Below are 24230 nucleotides of genomic sequence, written 5' to 3'. Positions count from 1 at the left end.
ACTGGAAAAGGCATTGTTCATCACCAAACTCTTCCTGGATGGTTGGGAGACGTTGAGCTCGGAGGATCTGTTGGTACCATTCTTTATTCATGGCTGTGTTCTTAGGCAAAATTGTGAGTGAGCCCACTCTCTTGGCTGAAAAACAATCCCACACATGAATGGTCTCAGGATGCTTTACTGTTGGCATGACACTGGACTGATGGTAGCGCTCACCTTGTCTTCTCCGGACAAGCTTTTTTTCTGGATGGCCCAAACAATCGGAAAGGGGATTCATTAGAGAAAATGACTTGAACCCAGTCTTCAGCAGTCCAATCCCTGTACCTTTAGCAGAATATCAGTCTGTCCCTGATGTTTTTCCTGGAGAGAAGTGGCTACTTTGCTGCCCTTCTTGACACCAGGCCAACCTCCAAATGTCTTCACCTCACTGTGCGTGCAGATTCACTCACACCTGCCTGCTGCCATTCCTGAGCAAGCTCTGTACTGGTGGTGCCCCGATCCCGCAGCTGAATCAACTTTAGGAGACGGTCTTGGCGCTTGCTGGACTTTCTTGGGTGCCCTGAAGCCTTCTTCACAACAATTAAATCGCTCTCCTTGAAGTTCTTGATGATCCGATAAATGGTTGATTTAGGTGCAATCTTACTGGCAGCAATATCCTTGCCTGTGAAGGCCTTTTTGTGCAAAGCAATGATGACAGCACGTGTTTCTTTGCAGGTAACCATGGTTGACAGAGGATGAACAATGATTTCAAGAACCACCCTCCTTTTGAAGCTTCCAGTCTGTTATTTGAACTCAATCAGCATGGCAGAGTGATCTCCAGCCTTGTCCTCGCCAACACTCACACCTGTGTTAAAAACTAGCATCCCACCTCGACAACATCCGGTGAAATTGCAGAGGGCCAAATTCAAATTCAACTACTATAAATATTTAACTTTCACGAAATCACAAGCGCAATACATCAAAATAAAGCTTAACTTGTTGTTAATCCAGCCGCCGTTTCAGATTTCAAAAAGGCTTTACGGCGAAAGCAAACCATGCGATTATCTGAGGACAACGCTCAGCACACAAAACATTACAAACAGTAACCAGCCAAGTAGATGAGTCACGAAAGTCAGAAATAGCAATACAATGAATCACTTACCTTTGATGATCTTCATATGGTTGCACTCACAAGACTCCCAGTTACACAATAAATGTTCATTTTGTTCGATAAAGTCCCTCTTTATATGCAAAAACCTCAATTTTGCTGGTGCGTTTTGTTTAGTAATCCAATGGCTCAAATGCAGTCACAAGAAGCAGACGAAAATTCTGTAAAGTTCGTAGAAACATAGTATCCGTAAAGTTTGTAGAAACATCTCAAACGATGTTTATAATCAATCCTCGGGTTGTTTTTAGCCTAAATAATTGCTAATGTTTCAACCAGACAATAGCGTTGTCAATATTAAAGAAAAACAAGAAAGGCGTGCTCTCGGGATTGCGCACCAAACAAGTTGGGGATTTTCCACTGGCCTCTCATTGAAACTACTCATTCTCCCTAATTTTTCATAATAAAGACATGAAACAATGTCTAAAGACTGTTCAGAGCTAGTGGAAGCCATAGGGAACGGAATCTGGGTCCTATCCCTTTATATGGTGGATAGGCTTTCAATGGAAAAACACCCATTTCAAAATAATAGCACTTCCTGGATGGATTTTCCTCAGGTTTTTGCCTGCCGTTTCAGTTCTGTTATACTCACAGTCCTTATTTTAACAGTTTTGGAAACTTTAGAGTGTTTTCTATCAAATTCTACCATTATATGCATATCCTAGCTTCTGGGCCTGAGTAGCAGGCAGTTTACTTTGGGCACGCTTTTCATCCAAAATTCTGAATGCTGTCCCCTATCCCAAAAAAGTTAATGAGAAAATCACTGACATGACAGCTGGTTCTTTTATGGCAGGGCTGAAATGCAGTGAAAATATTTTTGGGGGATTCAGTTCATTTGCATGGCAAAGAGGGACTTTGCAATTTATTGCAATTCATCTGATCACTCTTCATAACATTCTGGAGTATATGCAAATTGCCATCATACAAACTGAGGCAGCAGACTTTGTGAAAATTTGTGTCATTCTCAAAACTTTTGGCCACGACTGTATATATGTAAAAAAAAAAATACAAATTTCGCTCACTTGAACAGACAACTATTGGTCGACCAAGATTTTTACACTTTTTTTTCGGGGACAGCCCTGTACAGTATTGTTCTTGAAAAGCCCAGGAGTGCGAACCTTTCTGAGAAACTGGATCTGGTGTGCCTGGAGCCGACGATCATACCATGATCAAAGATGTTTAGGTCACCAATTTTGCCCATTCCAACAATCAATCGAACAGTAACTGAATGCTTCCATGCCTGCTTTATATAGCAAGCCACAGCCACAGCCACGTGACTCACTGTCTGTAGGAGTGATCCATTTTCATGAACGGGGTGGTGTATACATCCTCCTTCAAGTGACCGATACACAATTGAGGTTAAGTCCTTTTTTCTGGACTTGAGAGTTTAATGTTCATGGGCAAAGATCAGAACCTATCTATTTTCACACAGAGAGCCACACAGAGAGCCTCAGAGTCACAGTAGTAGAATTTAAGATTGCTCTAGGTACCAAGCCTCTACATCAGCTTCCCCAACATTTGTCAAACTGTCATCTGACTAATGCTTGCCCTCCAGTTGCCCTCCTCTCATTGTGGTTATTGAAGGCCTAGTAGTAGAAATTACTCCTCAAGCATACACTACCAGATCCATCATGCACTGTTTTCCTCAGGTTTAAAGTAACGTATAATTAAATGACATAATGCTGTGTTTCTCTTGTAAAAACACTTTAATGTCATTACCAGCAGGTATTTACACAAATATGCACTCAATCCCATTTCACTATAATTGTACAGTATCTCTACTCCACAAGCATGGCCACAGAGCTGTTGGCCATATGTGGGCAGCTTGATTTGTATAGGCTAACATGAAATTCACCAAAAACGTCACTTTATTCTTAAAATGTTAATTAAAAAATGTTGATTGTTAAAATGTTGAGTAATGTTATTTGCACAGAGAAATTGGTTGTTAAGGGACTGGCACCAAGTGTTATCTCTGTGTTTTATATAGGTGGTCCTGTAGCTCAGTTGGTAGAGCATGGCGCTTGTAACGCCAGGGTAGTGGGTTCGATCCCCGGGACCACCCATACGTAGAATGTATGCACACATGACTGTAAGTCGCTTTGGATAAAAGCGTCTGCTAAATGGCATATATTGTTCCAGAGTTGGAACCTGCTTTCAGTCCAATGCACAAAACAAATTCTGAAGACATGGAAAAGAGAGGGGACCGAAGGTGTTCGCTAAGTTTAATTTAGAGAGAACTCAAGTCATTACTCTGTAATTTATGAATTATCAAGACTCATCAGAGCAGCATGTTGATTGAGTTTGACCAAACTATTTTTGGGATTTGGGAGTGATTACAATCTACATTACATTTTCATCCCAGGAGTAGTGAAGGTATTAGAACATATTGGAATGTACTGTGATAATTAAGTAATAACTCAGTATGTCATTAAAAATGTTTTTCCAAATTGTGTGATCCCAGTTCCTGCAAGATTGCCCTGTTTGTGTGTCTCTATTGACCCCCTTCTCTCTTCCAGGGTTGGGCGGCCTTGCAAGCAGAAGAAGGTAGAGGAGCTGGTGGAGGATGAGGAGATGAAGAGTGAGGTGCCATGCATAATTGAAACCAAAGGTACTGAACTGTTGTTACGGCTCTCGATTGTAGCATGAAGAGTGGACCAAGGTGCAGCGTGGTAGGCATACATCGTTCTTTTTATTGATGACACCAAAAGCAAAATAACATTGACAAAAACGAAAGCACATACAGTTAGTTCTGTAAGGATAAATAAACTATACAGAAAACAAGATCCCACAAAACCCAAAAGGAAAATGACAACTTATATACAGTGGGGAGAACAAGTATTTGATACACTGCCGATTTTGCAGGTTTTCCTACTTACAAAGCATGTAGAGGTCTGTAATTTTTATCATATGTACACTTCAACTGTGAGAGACGAAATCCAGAAAATCACATTTGTATGATTTTTAAGTAATTAATTAGCATTTTATTGCATGACATAAGTATTTGATACATCAGAAAAGCAGAACTTAATATTTGGTACAGAAACCTTTGTTTGCAATTACAGAGATCATACGTTTCCTGTAGTTCTTGACCAGGTTTGCACACACTGCAGCAGGGATTTTGGCCCACTCCTCCATACAGACCTTCTCCAGATCCTTCAGGTTTCGGGGCTGTTGCTGGGCAATAAGAACTTTCAGCTCCCTCCAAAGATTTCCTATTGGGTTCAGGTCTGGAGATTGGCTAGGCCACTCCAGGACCTTGAGATGCTTCTTACAGAGCCACTCATACAATGTGATTTTCTGGATTTTTGTTTTAGATTCCGTCTCTCACAGTTGAAGTGTACCTATGATAAAAATGACAGACCTCTACATGCTTTGTAAGTAGGAAAACCTGCAAAATCGTCAGTGTATCAAATACTTGTTCTCCCCACTGTATGATCCCCAATCAGAGACAACGATAGACAGCTGTCTCTGATTGGGAACCATACTCAGCCAAAAACACAAAGAAATAGAAAACATAGATTTTCCCACACCCTGACCTAACCAAACATAGAGAATAATAAGGATCTCTAAGATCTCTTCTTCCCACTGAATATCAATATCAACACTGCACAGTGTTTCCCCAATATAGTCTGATCTATCGCCTCCCACTCATCTTACCCCGTGCCTTCCTTCACAGTATGAATCAGTAATGTAGATTAAGCAAGAATTACATCACTTCCTCTGTCTTTTACTATGCTGAATGTGTACACCTCTTGGGATTTCTCTCCCCTTACTCTGTCGTGCCAGGGCTAGGCACAAGCTGTCAAAACAGTTTTACACAGTGCAATTATGTAAATGTTCATGTCTTTGGCACAGATAATATATCTTGTTTCTTGTCCTAGCTCCTTTGGTTTCAGTTGATTTATTGAGCGAAATTCCAACATTCACATCCTCTCCAAATGAAACCAAACTGCACCGCATACCAAAGCAGTCCTTGTAGTGTAGTGTGAACATAACCATTAAGCAATAAGAAACCTTAAAGCAATAGGAATGTCTCACTCCTTGTACAGTACAGTCCCTGGATTCAGGGTTATTTGTGTGATGTCCCTGTGTCAGAGCATTAAAGGCTCTGTCTGCTCTGGTCCTTTGTGTCTTTGTGAGTTCTCACTCTTCTGAAGGGATAGAAGGTGTTAGATTCTAAATAACAGAGTAAGAAACTGACGGACACTATAAAAGTTCCAACAAAGTTTATTCACCCAAAGAATCGAACAGCTGAACAGACAAAGACATATTTCAATAGAATACCTGATAGTTAACAATATTTTAAGTTTATAGTCAGAACTCATCAAAGGCTAGCAAGCTGGAAGCAAATATTATTTGAATACAAAGACAGACAGAATTAGTTTTCGTTAGGGTTGTGCGGTTCTGATTTTCATACCTTCATACCGTTCCTGAACCCATACCGTGGTATATGTTATTACTGGCGGTGCACACAAGGGGCGCTACTTCTTTCAAAATCTTTTTTTTACACACAAAACAAATTTAGGCAGCATTCTCATTTCGACGCCAAACGCACCCCTGGCGTGTGTGGCCAAATAGCTGTATTTCATGTCATCCAACATATGTAGTTTTGAGTTTAGTAAGCGGCATTGGCACATGGATTGGAACCAGTGCTTTGGTCAGATAACATGAAAATAGAGCTCCAGAACTACGCGCTCCAGTTGTGGGTTTGCAGCCTCAATTAGAATGCATGAGCAGAAAAGAACCCTATACCACATACCTACCCCTACCTACTAAATGGTGGTGGATGTTATGGGGCTATTTTGCTTCCATTGGTCCTGGGGCCCTTGTTATGGTTAAGGCATCATCAACTTTACCCAGTACTAGGACATTTTAGCCAAAAACCTGGTTGTCTCTGCCAGGAGGCTGAAACCTGGCTGCAAGTGGATCCTCCAGCAAGAAAATAACCCCAAGCACGCATCAAATTACACAAAGAAATGGTTAATTCGACAGAAAAACATCATTTTGCATTGGCCATCTCAGTCTCTGGACTTGAAACTCATTGAAAACCTGTGGTTTAAATTGAAGAGGGCAGTCCATAAGCGCAGACTAATGATATCAAGGCTTTGGTAGGATTCTGAATGGAGGAATGGTCTAAGATCCAGTGGTGGCCGCTGATTGGCTGAATACCAGGGGCGCGGGGTCGTTGGAGTTGTCAACAAAGCAGCATGACAAAAATATGATGCGAAGTTTTCAAACTACTGATAGTTTCTTTGAGAAGATATAGAATCGATCTGTGCATTTGAACAACAGCATAAATACATTTCACTTTTGCATGTCAAAAACCGAATGACAAATGCTGCATATGCTGCCACTGTTTTGAACAGATTAGATTATACTATTTAGAATGAGCAGCCAGCTCACGAACTAACGGGTGCACCTGGGAGAACTCAACAAGCATGCAGATGCAATAAGTGAAAATACATTATCTAAATGGGGATAGCTAGCTACCATGTCACAAAGCATGATGCGCTAGCTAGTTTCATTCTGAAACAACTTAATATTTCTGAGTTAGTGACATATTAGTTTAGAAAGACTAATTTGGAATGGGAGCTAACTAGCTAGCTATAGCTAGCTAGATGCTTATCAAAGGTAGATAACTGGTTAATTTTACCCCCAAATTTTCCAAACTATTTCTCAATGTTTCTAAAAAATGTATTATAGCTTGCTAATTAATTTGATCATACTTTGTGATACTCCCAGTTTATGAATACCATGGGGAGAATTGGCCAGCCACTGTCATGCTTTTTTGTCCTACCAGATCCACAATGAGAAGGTTTGAGCTAGTGTATCTCTCAGTCCTTTGACTCTTGTTGGATGTAGATATCCGGTTTATCAGGTCCCAGACTCCAGTGACTGTTATGATTATTTATTTCATTACAATTTGCTTTTAGCTTTAGTGCCATCTGTACCTGATAGAGCAGATCTAATCTCAAGCCATCTGGTGCAGGAGACTCATTGGGAGGGAGACTAGAGCAGACCCAGAGGTTTTGACTGAGTCCACATTTGAGTGCCACAGGATGATCCATTTACTTTGTGCTGTTATAATTTATGCTATGAAATCCTGCAATTTCATTGGGGCAATTCCCACTCATAGCAAATGGCTGGTAAAACAATCCAAACAATATTCGCCGGGCCTATGCGCACGCGGAGCTGTTGCTGCTGGCAGAATCACTGAGGGGTAGTGCTGAGTGATTAACCAACATTTATTTTCTCCGGGTTTAAATAACTAATTGGCCAATGTTGGTTTAATTTCTTTAATTCCATTTAGTTCAGGGGTTCTTGTGAGCCCAATGCAGCGTTTCGCTAGAGAGAATTTAAATAATTTACAACTGAAATCAAGGCAAGAATTTTGTGGGATGCTGGGCTTAAGAGAGTTGTCATTTTCAGTTAAGCAAATATTCAACCTAGTTCGACAACGACCCCCATTGTTAGGTCCCGGAGACATGAGCATCTCGTTATTATATATACAATACCAGTCAAAAGTTTGGACACTCCTACTCATTCAGCATATGCTCAGCATATGTGGGAATTCCTTCAAGACTGTTGGAAAAGCATTCCAGGTGAAGCTGTTTGAGAGAATGCCAAAAGTGTGCAAAGCTGTCATCAAGACAAAGGGTGGATTTTTGTAACACTTTTTTGGTTACTACATGATTCCATATGTGTCGTTTCATAGTTTTGATGTCTTCACTATTATTCTACAATGTAGAAAATAGTGAAAATAAAGAAAAGCCCTTGAATGAGTAGGTGTGTCCAAACTTTTGACTGGTACTGTAGATCTCTGGATGGATACACTTTTACGTCTGCTACGTTAGGTTAGATTTCCACACAGACCGCACGATAGGTGAATGTACAGAACACAACAACGAGAGGGACAGAGACAGTTTGTGAAAGTATGCCTTATCTACTTTGAAAAACGAGTACAATTATTTAATCAGACAGCGCTGTAGCATACTGTATGAAGGCTACAGTACTTAGGCAGGCTAGCTAAATAGGATGACTAAAGATGATGTGATGATGACTTTAACAAATGAAAAATAATTAAGTTATTAAATAACAACTAAGTAATATACACAACTGAAATATTTTAGTATTTCATAATAATTTCCTATTTTTCTATTTATGTCTACCAAAAGTGGACCTGACAGAGACATTGCAAAATTTAATTCTCACTATTTTGGGGTTTGGAATTTCCATTAAAAAGCTTTATTTCATAATACATTTAATGTATAAAGAAACATCTAAAACCTGATTATTTAAAAAATAATCTAATCAAAACCGTACCTACCTCAAAAAGCACTAATCACTCAGCACTACTGAGAGGCTGACTAGTAGGTAACTGAACAGCTTGTTTTAACCTGTTGCGACGAGCAATCCCGTATCCAGGATCCTATTTATAGTCTCAAGCTCATTACCATAACGCAACATTAACTATTCATGAAAATCGCAAATGAAATTAAATATATATTTGCTCTCAAGCTTAGCCTTTTGTTAATCAATATCATTTTGAAACCGGAAAATGTAAATGTTTACCACACTTTTATCAGCATTTTAAAATATAATCCATGAATGATATAATATATTTGTTAACAGTTTATCACAAGTGGGGTGCCGTCCCTAACGCCTTAATGGTTGAGCCGCCACTGCTAAGATCCTTTCCAATGTGTTCTCCAACTCATAAAACAATTTAGAAAAAGGCTCAGTGCCGTTATCCTCACAAGGTGAAGTATTGAAAACAGAGGTGTCAATCATTTTGAGCCCTACCTTTTGAGAAAATAGTATTACTTGTTATACAGAATCTCTTTATCTGAGCAATTGTATTAATATAAAATAAAATACAAAATAATTCCCAATTTTTTTGAGCATACAATATCATTTAATTACATTTTAATTTCGGACCCCGCTGTATATTATAGATTTAATGAGTAGTGGTCATTCTCTAACATGCATTTTCATATATAACACCACATGTCCCAAAGGTATTTACTCAGCAGAATGGCAAGAGAAGACTCTTCCAAAAAATACTTCCCATTTCCCTGAAACATGAATAATATTGTCCTTGAGTGCTTTGTTGTTAGTTTTCTCCATCCACCAAAGTAAAGTAACATGAAGTTGCTGTGTCACAACTGTCATTCAATTTGTACTAAGAGTTATGACCCATCCGTTTGACTGTGGCCTTTGCTATTGGCTGAAACCTTTCTAAGTGGTCCTCCCTCTCTTGCTACAGTAGATTTGTTCCTCCCGTGGCAACATTTATCTTCATTTTCCATCAAACTAGAATTACTCTCAAAACGTCAAAATATTTTGCTTCACTTGAATTGTCACTACCAATTATACATTTTAGGAAATAATCTTTGGAAGATGCTCAAAGATGTGTTTATGCCTGGAGCAAAGTAACAGTCAGCATTAACTCACTATCTGATTAGACTGGTTGCCCCTGGTTCCTAATATGGTTAAAGGTGGGCGTCAAGGATCTGCGTTCTGTTTCTTCTAGCATTTCTAGATACTTCCATCAGATCACTTGCTGATTTAATATCAAGCAGTTCATCTACAGGTAGCCACAGCAACAGATCCCTTGATGATTTAATATCAAGCAGTTCATCTACAGGTAGCCACAGCAACAGATCCCTTGCTGATTTAATATCAAGCAGTTCATCTACAGGTAGCCACAGCAACAGATCCCTTGCTGATTTAATATCAAGCAGTTCATCTACAGGTAGCCACAGCAACAGATCCCTTGTTGTTTAAAATTAAGTTAATTCATTCAAGGTTTTGTATGTTTATTTTCTTCTCTTCCATACAGTAGAGCTGACACTACAGGAAGCCCTTCACCAGTCAGTGTTCATGCCATGCACCTCGCCATCCCCCAGCAGCACTCCTTTCTGCTGGGACCAGCACAGCAAGCTGCTACCCACCGTGGCTGGCATCACTTCAAGCAAAGTGGCTGTGTGGACAGTGGAGGAGGTACTGGATAACTTACATTGTTTCTTGCAGTCTAAATAACTGTCTGGGTAATTTGGATAACTGTACTAACCATGATGTTCAATGTGTTACAGGTGATTGAGTTCATCCAAGGTCTTCCAGGCTGTAACGAACACGTGCACACTTTCAGAGATGAGGTACAGTTTCAGTACACTACAGCTTTTAGCTCACTGATCACTGATACACACACACACACACACACACACACACACACACACACACACACACACACACACACACACACACACACACACACACACACACACACACACACACACACTTCTGGGAAAAGGACTTCCCATTTACTGTCTGCTTGTGGGATTATAAAGATCCCATTTGTGTTTCATCAGATGCATTACCTCCACATTATCGCTCTGTGGTCTCCACATCTGTGTCTGCCTCAGAGTTTAAACTTTTACTGCAGTGGGCTAAATCAGCGTCACACAGAGTGTTTCTTGGTAGTCCTAAATAAATCTACTTTGAAACAAACGTACACACCTCACACACACGGTTATGAGCTTAAAAAAAGAAGACACCTGTACCATGTCAGATATAGAGTTGAACTGTATTCAGTTTGGAGCATCACAATATTAATCAAATAAACAGTGATGGTGATGGTACTTGAAATATTATTTTTTGCATGCTAGTACGTTAAAATAAGTGCCAATATTTTATGAATAAGGTGCAAATATTTTGCAAATAAAGTAAACATTTTAGAATAAAGTCTGTTATATTTCAAGATTAACGTAGGGGATTTGTTAAAGTGCATGTCTCCCTGGCTCCCTAATGCTGTGCACGCCACCATTGAAATGTCTTAGTTACTGTAGATGACCTGGTGAAACTATACTTTAGAATTGGCTTTAGTAAGAAGCACATAATTACCATATTATTATAAGTATTAGGACCTGGAAAAGGTTGTGCCACAGATTATTTTCAGGAGGAACCGTTGTTACATACAGAGACGGGCGGGTTGTGTGTGTATGCAGGTGTGTGTGGGGGTGTGTGTGTGTGGGTGGTACAAACTAGGGGCAAAACAAACTAATGGCCATCAATCTAATGACTAAAAACACTCATTCAAACAGGCGTCACTGCACATGAACTATTAGCTCGCACACACACACACACACACACACACACACACACACACACACACACACACACACACACACCAACTTTCCCCCTGTCAATTTCATACTATAGGTGTACACTCTTCTAACGACCATGGAGTGTTATGAGCACAAACATAGAAAGTCAGTCTGCGCTCCAGATTCGCTACAACGTTCTGCTGCGTACCCTAGGCGAACATTTTGCAAAAATGTTTTTACATAACTATTAATGACCTTATCCATGGTGCTTTACTAACAGTAGTATTTCGCCCTTATGGCAACTATCCTTCTAACAGCTATACGCTAGTTGGCTACATGAGCGCACCCAATAAAACACATTATCTTGGGATCCTGGAGACTGGGGACTATGTGTGTGTATGTCCCATGTCAAACTGCTCTCCAAATTCAGCACAAAACCACTATTTTGCAGCCCATTATAAAACTATAGCGGCCTACTAGATTGAGTACCCTAGGCTAATCATATGTTACAGTGGGCAAGTAAAAGTAAATTATGTGCCTATCCAACGGCTGCGGGAAGTATGAACAATGAACAAGAGGGTTTTACGTAAGTGTCTGTGGGAGGAGAGGCAACACAAGTACCACTCCTACATGCGCAAACCAGCTCATCTAAGGCACTGTTTGAATATATTCATCTGTCGGTCTCCCTATAGGATGGGAGGAATGAAGGATGCATAGGTTATCCCAAAACAAGAGCATCGTTATTATGCCATTCTGTCAGCGTTAATAGCGGGAGATATTACGACTGCTTGTTAAATGTAGAATATGACTCAATCCCTGAATAACACCCCCTCTAATGAGCCATGGTCATTTGTATGGTGAAGAATCTTTAAAAACCCTTGGCTTTGAAGTTAATTCTTTATGCACCACTATGTCTAAGCTGCCTGTTTTTGGAGGTTGAAAGTGAAACACATTCCTTGGGAAAAAAGGTTCATTAGGAAAGCACTTTGATGGTGGACATTTTCAAACGTGAGACTTCTCTAACTCTTCCCTCCCTCATATGTTTTTGTCCAGCAAATAGATGGTGAAGCCTTCCTTCTGTTGACTCAGGTTGACCTAGTGAGGATCATGAGCATCAAGCTGGGTCCAGCCATAAAAATCTACAACTCAATCTTGATGTTCAAGACGGCAGAGGAATCGGCATGTAATGAGCTCTAACGAAGGTCGGAGGCCACTATTTTTACCCTGAGCAGAGCAGAGCCAGGAGAAGGAAGTCTACAGATAAGGATGTGAAGCACAAAGAACCATTCTTCTTCCCAGAGGAAGCAAACTGAATGCACATGTGAATTGCACAAGTTATTTTTTTTAAGACAGCCATATTGCGTATTGCGAATATCCAATGTGATTGACTCATTGGAGAAATGTCATTTTCAATCATCAGCTCTATTATGTGTAATATTATTGTACAGTATAGGCTCTTTTTATATTAGTGTTGGGGTGGTGCCACGAGTATGCTCGTTCTACCTAAAAACTAAAACTGGAAATGTAGTGCAAATGCATCAGATTTCCTTTAGTGCATCACAATCAGCAACTCTGACATTTTCATCATGTAGAAAGTCCCATCTGCACAGGGCTTTAGCTGTTCCGGTCTCTGGGATGCTGATGTCATGCAGGTCAGAGAGATTCTAACTGAGAATGGAAGCTCAGTGATTCCCCAGGTGAGTGGCACAGAGAAATTAATACATTCATTAGAAAGTCCTCATGCTTTAAAAAAAAATCCTTGTTACTTCTGTCTGGCTGCTGGGGTGGTGGTGCTGGTGGTGCTGGTGGACAAGGCTGTATAACTGAGAGGAGAGAGGGATTTGTATTAATTCACCAAACCAACAGGAACCATACTGTAAAACAAGACATCAGGCCCTGCATTTAATTTCCCTTTTGGTAAATGCACCCACCTATTATGCTTTATGGATAGCCATATAGAGTACCTGTATAAAGACTAACATGGGTCACCTTGGTCTGGTTTCTCCAGTGTATTGTACAGTCATCTCCTCATCAGTACTGTTCAGGCCCTATGAAGCAGTGACAAGTGTCTGTTTACTTTAAGGTACTAACCCCAGGGAAGGGGTTTGGTTGAATGAATTAAATCTAAAAGTATTTCTTTACGTGGACTGTTGTTCACTTGTTTATTTACAGTGCATTCAGGTGGTATTCAGACCCCTTGACTTTTTCCACATTATGTTACGTTACAGCCTTAATCTAAAATGTATGATTGAGTGTAGATTCCTCGTCAATCTACACACAATACCCCATAATGACAAATTGAAAACAGGTTTTTACAAATGTTTGCAAATGCTTAACAAAAAAATAAAAAAACAGATACTTTATTTACATAAGTATTCAGACCCTTTACTATGAGACTCAAAATTGAGCTCAGGTGCATCCTGTTTCCATTGATCATCCTTGAGATGTTTCTACAACTTGATTTGAGTCCACCTGTGGTAAATTCAATTGATTGGACATGATATGGAAAGGCACACACCTGTCTGTATAAGGTCCCACAGTTGACAGTGCATGTCAGAGCAAAAAACCAAGCCATGAGGTCGAAAGGAATTGTGTCTAGGCACAGATCTGGGGAAGGTTACCAAAACATTTATGCAAAATTGAAGTTCCCCAAGAACACAGTGGCCTCCATCATTCTTAAATGGAAGAAGTTTGGAACCACTAAGACTCTTCCTAGAGCTGGTCGCCTGGCCAAACTGAGCAAACGGGGAGAAGTGCCTTGGTCAGGGATGTGACCAAGAAACTGATGGTCACTCTGACAGAGCTCCAGAGTTCATCTGTGGAGATGGGAGGACCTCCCAGAAAGACAACCATCTCTGCAGAACTCCACCAATCAGGCCTTTATGGTAGAGTGGCCAAACGGAAGCCACTTCTCAGTAAAAGGCACATGACAGCCCGCTTGGAGATTGCCAGAAGGTACCTAAAGGACACTCAGACAATGGGAAGCAAGCTTCTCTGTTCTGATGAAACTAAGATTGAACTCTTTGGCCTGAATGCCAAGAATCACATTCTGCAGGAACCTGGCACCATCCCTAAGGTCATGCAGTGTGGTGGCAGCATCATGCTGTGGGGATGTTTTTCAGTGTCAGGGAATGGGAGGCTAGTCAGGATCGAGGGAAAGATGAAAAGAGCAAAGTACAGAGAGATCCTTGATGAAAACCTGCTCCAGAGTGCTCAGGACCTCAGACTGGGGTGAATGTTCACCTTCCAACAGGACAACAATCCTAAGCACACAGCCAAGACAACGCAGGAGTGGCTTCGGGACAAGTCTCTGAATGTCCTTGAGTGGCCCTGCCAGAGCCCAGACTTGAACCCGAGACCTGAAAATAGCTATGCAGTGACGCTCCCCATCCAATATGATAGCGCTTGAGAGGATCTGCAGAGAAGAATGTGAGAAACTTCCCAAATACAGGTGTGCCAAGCTTGTAGCGTTATACCCAATAAGACTGGCTGTAATCACTGCCAAAGGTGCTTTAACAAAGTACTGAGTAAAGGGTCTGAATACTTATGTAAATGTTATATTTGACTTGTTGTTTTATTATACATTTGCAAAAATGTCTAAAAACCTGTTTTTGCTTTGTCATTGTGGGTGGGGTATTGTGCGTAGATTTTTTTTTTCAACTTAACTTCAAACTTATTAGGGCAACATTCTCTGACATCATCCTCTGAAAAGGTAGAGCGCAAAATTCAAAAATATTTTTCTGAAATATTTAACTTTCATACATTAACGTGTGCAATACAACAAATTAAAGCTGAACTTTTTTGTTAATCTACCCATCGTGTCCGATTTCAAAAAGGCCTTACAGCGAAAGCACACCTTATGATTATGTTAGGTCAGAACCTAGTCACAAAAACACATACAGCCATTTTCCAGCCAAAGAAAGGAGTCACAAAAAGCAGAAATAGAGATCAAATTAATCACTAACCTTTGATCTTCATCAGATGGCACTCATAGAACTTCATGTTACACAATACATGTATGTTTTGTTCGATAAAGTTCATATTTATATCCAAAAATCTCATTTTACATTGGCACGTTGTGTTCAGTAATGTTGTGCCTCGAAAACATCTGGCGAATTTGCAGAGAGCCACATGAATTTACAGAAATACTCATCATAAACTTTGATAAAAGATACAAGTGTTATGCATGGAACTTTAGATAAACTTCTCCTTAATGCAACCGCTGTATCAGATTTCAAAAAAGCTTTACGGAAAAAGAAAACCATGCAATAATCTGAGTCCAGCGCTGGGACACAAAAACAAGCCATACAGATACCCACCATGTTGTGGAGTCAGTAAAAGTCAGAAATAGTGTTATAAATATTCACTTACCTTTGATGATCTTCATCAGAATGCACTCCCAAGAATCCCAGTTCCACAACAAATGTTTGTTTTGTTCGATAAAGTCCATCATTTATGTCCAAATACCTCTTTTTGTTAGCACGTTTAGTTCACAAATACAGGCGCGGGCAAGTCCAGGCGGAAGTTCAGACGAAAAGTTCAAAAAGTTATATTACAGTTCGTAGAAACATTTCAAAAGATGTATAGAATCAATCTTTAGGATGTTTTTAACATAAATCTTCAATAATGTTTCAACCGGAGAATTCCTTTGTCTTTAGAAATGCAATGGAACACAGCTACCTCTCACGGGTGCACGTGTGATCATGGCCTTCTGCCAGAGCTCTCATTCTCTCCTCCTTCACAGTAGAAACCTCAAACAAGGTTCTAAAGACTGTTGACATCTAGTGGAAGCCTTAGGAAGTGCAATATGACCCCATAGACACTGTATATTCGATAGGCAATGAGTTGAAAGACTACTAACCTCAGATTTCCCACTTCCTGGTTGGATTCTTCTCAAGTTTTTGCCTGCTATATGAGTTCTGTTATACTCACAGACATCATTCAAACAGTTTTAGAAACTTCAGAGTGTTCCCTATCCAAATCTACTAATAATATGCATATCTTAGCTTCTGGGCCTGAGTAGCAGGCAGTTTACTCTGGGTATGCTTTTCATCAGAACGTGAAAATGCTGCCCCCTATCCCAAACAGGTTTTAACCAGGTAGGCCAGTTGAGAACAATTTCTCATTTACAACTGCGACCTGGCCAGGATAAAGCAAAGCAGTGCGACACAAACAAGAACACAGAGTTACACATGGAATAAACAAACGTACAGTCAATAACACAATAGAAAAAATCTATATACAGTGTGTGCAAATGAGGTAAGATTAGGGAGGTAATGCAATAAATAGGCCGTTGTGGCGAAGTAATTTAGCAATTAACACTGGAGTGACAGGTGTGCAGAAGATGAATGTCGAGATACTTGGGTGCAAAGGAGCAACAACAACAAAAATAACAATATTTCGGATGAGGTAGTTGGATGGGCTATTTACAGATGGGCTATGTACAGGTACAATGATCTTTGAGCTGCTCTGACAGCTGATGCTTAAAGTTAGTGAGGGAGATATGAGTCTCCAGCTTCAGTGATTTGTGCAATTCGCTCCAGTCATTGGCAGCAGAGAACTGGAAGGAAATGTGGCCAAGGAAAGAATTGGCTCTGGGGGTGACCAGTGAAATATAGCTGCTGGAGCAGGTGCTATGGGTGGGTGCTGCTATGGTGACCAGTGAGCTGAGATAAGGCGGGGCTTTACCCAGCAAAGACTTATAGATGACCTTGAACCAGTGGGCTTGGCAAAGAATATGAAGCGAGAGCCAGCCAACAAGAGCATACAGGTCACAGTGGTGGGTAGTATATGGGGTTTTGGTGACAAAACAGATGTCACTGTGATAGACTGCATCCAATTTGCTGAGTAGAGTGTTGGAGGCTAATTTGTAAATGACCGGTAGGATAGTCAGTTTTATGAAGGTATGTTTGGCAGCATGAGAGAAGGATGCTTTGTTGCGAAATAGGAAACCGATTCTAGATTTCATTTTGGATTGGAGATGCTTAATGTGAGTCTGGAAGGAGAGTTTACAGTCTAACCAGACACCTAGGTATTTGTAGTTGTCCACATATTCTAAGTCAGAACTGTAGTGATGCTGGACGGGCGGGCGGGTGCGGCCAGCGATCGGTTGAAGAGCATGCATATAGTTTTACTTGCATTTAAGAGCAGTTGGAGGCCACGGAAGGAGAGTTGTATGGCATTGAAGCTTGTCTGGAAGTTAGTTAACACAGTATTCAAAGAAGGGCCAGAAGTATACAGAATGGTGTCGTCTGCGTAGAGGTGGATCACAGAATCACCAGCAGCAAGAGCGACATCATTGATGTACACAGAGAAAAGAGTCGGCCCGAGAATAACGTTTTTATTTTATTTTACCCTGTTCTCCCCAATTTCGTGGTATCCAATTGTTTAGTAGCTACTATCTTGTCTCATTGCTACAACTCCCGTACGGGCTCGGGAGAGACGAAGGTTGAAAGTCATGCGTCCTCCGATACACAACCCAACCGAGCCAAACTGTTTCTTAACACAGCGCGCATCCAACCCGGAAGCCAGCCGCACCAATATGTCGGAGGAAACACTGTGCACCAGGCAACCTTGGTTAGCGTGCACTGCGCCCGGCCCGCCACAGGAGTCGCTGGTGCGCGATGAAACAAGGATATCCCAAACGGCCAACCCCTCCCTTACCCGGGCAACGCTAGGCCAATTGTGCGTCGCCCCACGGACCTCCCGTTTGCGGCCGGTTACGACAGAGCCTGGGCGCGAGCGCAGAGTCTCTGGTGCCACAGCTGGCGCTGCAGTACAGCGCCCTTAACCACTGCGCCACCCGGGAGGCCCCGGCCCGAGAATTAAACCCTGTGGCACCCCCATAGAGACTGCCAGAGGTCTGGACAACAGGCCCTCAGATTTGACATACTGAACTCTGTCTGAGAAGTAGTTGGTGAACCAGGCGAGGCAGTCATTTGAGAAACCAAGGCTGTTGAGTCTGCCGATAAGAATGTGGTGATTTACAGTGTCGAAAGCCTTGGCCAGGTCGATGAATACGGCCGCACAGTAGTCTTTTATCGAAGGCGGTTATGATATCGTTTAGTACCTTGAGCGTGGCTGAGGTGCACCCATGACCAGCTCGGAAACCAGATTTTATAGTGGAGGTACGGTGGGATTCTAAATGGTTGGTGATCTGTTTGTTAACTTGGCTTTCGAAGACCTTAGAAAGGCAGGGTAGAATATATATAGGTCTGTAACAGTTTGGGTCTAGAGTGGCTCCCCCTTTGAAGAGGGGGATGACCGTGGCAGCTTTCCAATCTTTGGGGATCTCAGACGATACGAAAGAGAGTTTGAACAGGCTAGTAATAGGGGTTGCAACAATTGCAGTGGATAATTTTAGAAAGAGAGTGTCCAGATTGTCTAGCCCAGCTGAGTTGTAAGGAGTCCAGATTTTGCAAAAGGACAAAAGAGATTGAAATGTACACACAAAAAAAAACTGAAAAAAGACAATATTTACATGGGATGAAAACAAACACATCTTACTGTTGTGCCATCTTGGATTTTTGTTTTTGATTAAGGGGAAAAAACTATCTAATCCATTATAGAAAAAGGCTGTAACGTAACAAAATGTGGAAAAAGTCAAGGGGTATGAATACTTTCCGAATGCACTGAGAACTTGCATTTAAAGCAATCACTAAATATAATTGAATGGATACATTGCTGATCATCTCAAAGAGCATACTTAGTGCCCTTGAAAAAAGTTGACTTTAATATGCTATTTCTATTTTCAATGGGCTTTACTGAAGCCTAAAGAGAAAATGTTTTGCTTTTATTGATTTAATAATGCTTTTTCTTTCTTGAGTGAGACTGCTGTGTATAGAATTATGCAATGCAATGTAAATGAGAAAAGAGCTTGCCATTTTTGTAGTGTAATAATGATGAAACCTTTATTCCACCTGTATTGATTCACAAATAAATACAATGAGAAGTACACTAAGTCTGCCTTGTCTACTTGTGTCCCAGGTGTTATTGCTGCCTCAAGTTGTACTTTCAGTGTACACTAAACCCACTTTGGATTTGTTGAAGTCTTCAGTAACAGAATATTATACATCTGTTATTTAGCTCATTTCAAATCATTTTGACATCCTGTCACATGGTGCAATTTTTTTCTCCTGTCACCTTGTTAGAATAATCAGCCTAAGAATGGAAACATCATTTACTTGTTCTATTTTCATGCAGTGAAAGTAAAGACCTTTAATTGTTGCATGGTTCAACACAATCTTTTATTTTCTAGTATTTGTTATTACATGAACAACATCTGACAACTGTTGTTTGATCATTGTGTCTCTGCTCCAGTCTTCTAAATCACCTCAAAGTACAACTCTAAGATGAAATTTTTGTTAACCTCCGCTAGCGGAACCCCTCACCAACAGCCAATGAAATTGTAGGGCGCCAAATACAGATCATCAGATCAGATCATCAGATCATCATCCCAGTTCGACAATAAATGTTTGATTTGTTCCATAAAGTCCATCATTTATGTCCAAATAGCTTCTTTTGTTAGGGCGTTTGGTAAACAAAACCAAATGCGCGTTCAGGTCCAGCCGAACGTCGAACGAAAAGTTCAAATGTTATATTACAGGTCGTAGAAACGAGTCAAACTAAGTATAGAATCAATCTTTAGGATGTTTTTATCATAAATGTTCAATAATGTTCCAACTGGAGAATTCCATTGTCTGAAGAAAAGCAATGGAACGAGAGCTACCTCTCATGTGAAATGCGCGTGACTGAGATCGAGGCTGCTGCCAGACCTCTGACTCAATCCCCTCTCATCCGGCCCCCCTTCACAGTAGAAGCCTGAAACAACGTTCTAAAGCATGCAAAACGTGCAAAATGACCCATATGCCACTGTGTATTCGATAGGGGCTGAGTTCAAAAACTACAAACCTCAGATTTCCCACTTCCTGTTTGGATTTTTCTCAGGTTTTAGCCTCCCATATGAGTTCTGTTATACTCACAGACATCATTCAAACAGTTTTAGAAACTTCAGAGTGTTTAATATCCAATACAGATAATAATATGCATATATTAGCATATGGGACTGAGTAGGAGGCAGTTTACTCTGGGCATGCTATTCATCCAAAAGTGAAAACGCTGTCCCCTATCCCAAAGACGTTTTAAGGAATCATAGTCTTTGATTTGTTTTGTCTCACACAATATTGCAGATATAAAATGTATTATTTACTGCAAAGCATAAAGATGTTTTCAACAGCATTGGGAAATATGAATATGCATTGCAACAGATGTGGTTCATGATTATTCTCATGATTTACTTCAATTCAATGTTTGGTGGTGCAAAGGAAAGTGTACAGCATGGAGGAGTCTAGATTAGGTTGGGTTCAGAGGACTAGCTTTAAGGGGAATATGTAATATTACCCTAAAAAAGGCAGCTATCTATAGAAAAACAGTGAGTCACTTGTCTCCAGTACCTCTGTAGCCAGAGTATTTCAGTTGTTGGCATCTTTTGGACATTTCAGGCTGAAGTTGGCATCTATTCTTGCCTTGTGAATATTTATTGTAACTTTTGGTGCTATTTTTCCACTTAATTAAGATAACAAGTTCACAGGCTTACGAGATTATGAATGCTTATGCATATGAATATGAATAAACATATACAGTGGGGCAAAAATGTATTTAGTCAGCCACCAATTGTGCAAGTTCTCCCACAAGTTCTCCCACAAGTTCTCCCACAAAAATCCAGAAAATCACATTGTAGGATTTTCTATGAATTTATTTGCAAATTATGGTGGAAAATAAGTATTTGGTCAATAACAAAAGTTTATCGCAATATTTTGTTATTTACCCTTTGTTGGCAATGACAGAGGTCAAACGTTTTCTGTAAGTCTTCACAAGATTTTCACACACTGTTGTTGGTATTTTGAACCATTCCTCCATGCAGATCTCCTCTAGAGCAGTGATGTTTTAGGGCTGTTGCTGGGCAACACGGACTTTCAACTTCCTCCAAAGATTTTCTATGGGGTTGAGATCTGGAGACTGGCTAGGCCACTCTAGGACCCTGAAATGCTTCTTACGAAGCCACTCCTTCGTTGCCCAGGAGGTGAGTTTGGGATCATTGTCATGCTGAAAGACCCAGCCACGTTTCATCTTCAATGCCCTTGCTGATGGAAGGAGGTTTTCACTCAAAATCTCACAATACATGACCCCATTCATTCTTTCCTTTACATGGATCAGTCGTCCTGGTCCCTTTGCAGAAAAACAGCCCCAAAGCATGATGTTTCCACCCCCATGCTTCACAGTAGGTATGGTGTTCTTTGGATGCAACTCAGCATTCTTTGTCCTCCAAACACGATGAGTTTGAATTGGCTTAAGCAGGGGGACATGTCTGGCACTGCAGGATTTGAGTCCCTGGCGGAGTAGTGTGTTACTGATGGTAGGCTTTGTTACTTTGGTCCCAGCTCTCTGCAGGTCATTCACTAGGTCCCCCCGTGTGGTTCTGGGATTTTTGCTCACCGTTCTTGTGATCATTTTGACCCCACGGGGTGAGATCTTGCGTGGAGCCCCAGATCGAGGGAGATTATCAGTGGTCTTGTATATCTTCCATTTCCTAATAATTGCTCCCACAGTTGATTTCTTCAAACCAAGCTGCTTACCTATTGCAGATTCAGTCTTCCCAGCCTGGTGCAGGTCTACAATTGTGTTTCTGGTGTCCTTTGACAGCTCTTTGGTCTTGTCCATAGTGGAGTTTGGAGTGTGACTGTTTGAGGTTGTGGACAGGTGTCTTTTATACTGATAACAAGTTCAAACAGGTGCCATTAATACAGGTAACGAGTGGAGGACAGAGAAGAAGTTACAGGTCTGTGAGAGCCAGAAATCTTGCTTGTTTGTAGGTAACCAAATAATTCATAAAAAAATCCTACAATGTGATATTCTGGATTTCTCTCCCTAGTTTTGTCTGTCATAGTTGAAGTGTACCTATGATCAATATTACAGGCCTCTCTCATCTTTTTAAGTGGGAGAACTTGCACAATTGGTGGCTGACTAAATACTTTTTTTGCCCCACTGTACATATGAATAAAACAACATAGCTCAGACACGAAACGCATGTCTCTGTTGCTGACGTGAGCAGTACTTTTAAGCGTGTTAACCATCTCAAGGCTGCTGGCCCTGGACGGCAAGCCAAGCCGCATACTAAGTGCATGCACAGACCAGCTGGCTGGAGTGTTAATAGATATATTCAACATCTCCCTATCCCAGTCTGTTGTCCCCACTTGCTTCAATATGTCTACCATTCTTCCTGTACCCAAGCAAGCTAAGGTAACTGAACTAAATGACTATCGCCCCGTAGCACTCACCTCTGTCATCATGAAATGCTTTGAGAGGCTAGTCAAGGACCATATCACCTCCACCTTGCCCGACACCCTAGACCCACTTCAGTTGAGTACAGGCTTAACTGAATGAACAAAGATGGAATGCAATATGACATTTTATTAAATAGTTTGGGGAATGGCCTGTTCTCTGACAGATGATCCTCGGAGCCAGATGATGTGATGGCAGGTAGCCCTATGCGGGGCTGCTGGCATCGAAACATCCCCACTGGTGGAAAGGAGTTTCACCGATGAGCCTAAAGGTTATTATAGCTGGTGGTGATGTGGATGGTTGTCGAAAACTTTTTCTGAAAAACAGTAAGTGAGAGAACAAGGGTAAGTTAATATATAAATACATCCCAAGATTTATGCCCATTGGTTGAGAGAGAGGGAGGCGATCATTACAAGTGAGCCCATAGTTTAAACAGCAAGCGTGGGAAATGTGCATTATTGTGCCGTGCTTATAGGCTATAAGGTAAATAGGTGAATGACATTCCAAACATGGCTAAGAGGAAAAGAAACAAGGTGCTATGCTGATGATACGTTTCTATTCATTCCCACTATTCCCGTAGAATAGGAAAAAAAGTGAATTATGTTATGCTTACTGGATGAAGTTAAACAAGCATTCAGATCCACCTTCCTGATTGAACTTAAATTACTTACATTTCAATCGAGTACAGGCTTAACTGAATAAAAAACTATCGTTATATTTTATTAAATAGTTTGGGGAATGGCTTCGTCTCCAGGGGGAGACCCTCTGATCAGGTAGCCCTATACGAGGCTGCCGGCATCAACTTACATAGTTGACATGCATGATTACATTGTGTATGTTTATGCATACAGCAAGTATTATTTAATATGTCCTCACCTGGGATTTGAACTCATTCTGATGTTTCTGCTATGCCACCATGTGTGTGTCAATGACTGATTTCACCTATTTCACCTATTCTTACACTTTGCACTAAAAAGTACATTTCAGCTTTGTTAAAAAATACACTGAACAAAAACGACACTGAACAAAAATATGAATGCAACATGTAAAGTGTTGGTCCCATGTTTCATGAGCTGAAACAAAATATCCCAGAAATGTTCCATACACACTAAAAGCTTAATTTGTTTACATCCCTGTTAGTGAGCATTTATCCTTTGCCAAAATAATCCATCCACCGAACAGGTGTGGCATATCAAGAGCTGATTACACAGCATGATCATTACACAGGTGCACCTTGTTCTGGAGGCAATAAAAGGCCACTCTAAAATGTGCAGTTGTGTCACACAACACAATGCCACATATGTCTCAGGTTTTGATGGAGAGTGCAATTGGCATGCTGACTGCAGGAATGTCCACCTTAGCTGTTGCCAGATAATTAAATGTTAATTTCTCTGCCATATGCCGCCTCCAACGTCGTTTTAAGGAATTTGTCAGTACATCCAACCGGCCTCACAACTTCAGACCATGTGTATGTGGGCGAGCGGTTTGCTGATGTCAACTTGTGAACATAGTGCCCATGGTAGTGGTGGGATTATGCTATAGGCAGGCATAAACTACTGACAACGAACATAATTGCATTTTATTGATGTCAATCTGAATGCACAGAGATACCGTGACGAGGTCCTGAGGCCCGTTGTCGTGCC

The 24230-nt window shown here is 40.9% G+C and overlaps 1 protein-coding gene across 3 annotated transcripts in view; it reads left to right on the top strand.

Moving 5' to 3' along the window:
• The window catches only part of LOC118398713 (lethal(3)malignant brain tumor-like protein 3), a 49061-nt gene extending 29858 nt beyond the window's left edge, over window positions 1–19203 (top strand). For 2 of the 3 annotated variants that reach the window (XM_035794347.2, XM_035794349.2), the window contains 4 exons: window positions 3658–3749; window positions 9984–10144; window positions 10237–10299; window positions 12301–19203. In XM_035794347.2, coding sequence (XP_035650240.2) covers window positions 3658–3749; window positions 9984–10144; window positions 10237–10299; window positions 12301–12444 — 460 coding nt within the window. In that variant the 3' untranslated portion in view covers window positions 12445–19203. The remainder of the gene's footprint in view (window positions 1–3657; window positions 3750–9983; window positions 10145–10236; window positions 10300–12300) is intronic. The other variant, XM_035794348.2, reaches the window with a different exon arrangement.
• The last annotated feature ends 5027 nt before the right edge of the window (window positions 19204–24230 follow it).

Source organism: Oncorhynchus keta, chromosome 19 (assembly GCF_023373465.1).
Source record: "Oncorhynchus keta strain PuntledgeMale-10-30-2019 chromosome 19, Oket_V2, whole genome shotgun sequence".
NCBI lineage: Eukaryota > Metazoa > Chordata > Actinopteri > Salmoniformes > Salmonidae > Oncorhynchus > Oncorhynchus keta.
The sequence above is the reverse complement of the archived record's forward strand: the minus strand, read 5'-3'. Positions and strand labels throughout refer to the sequence as shown.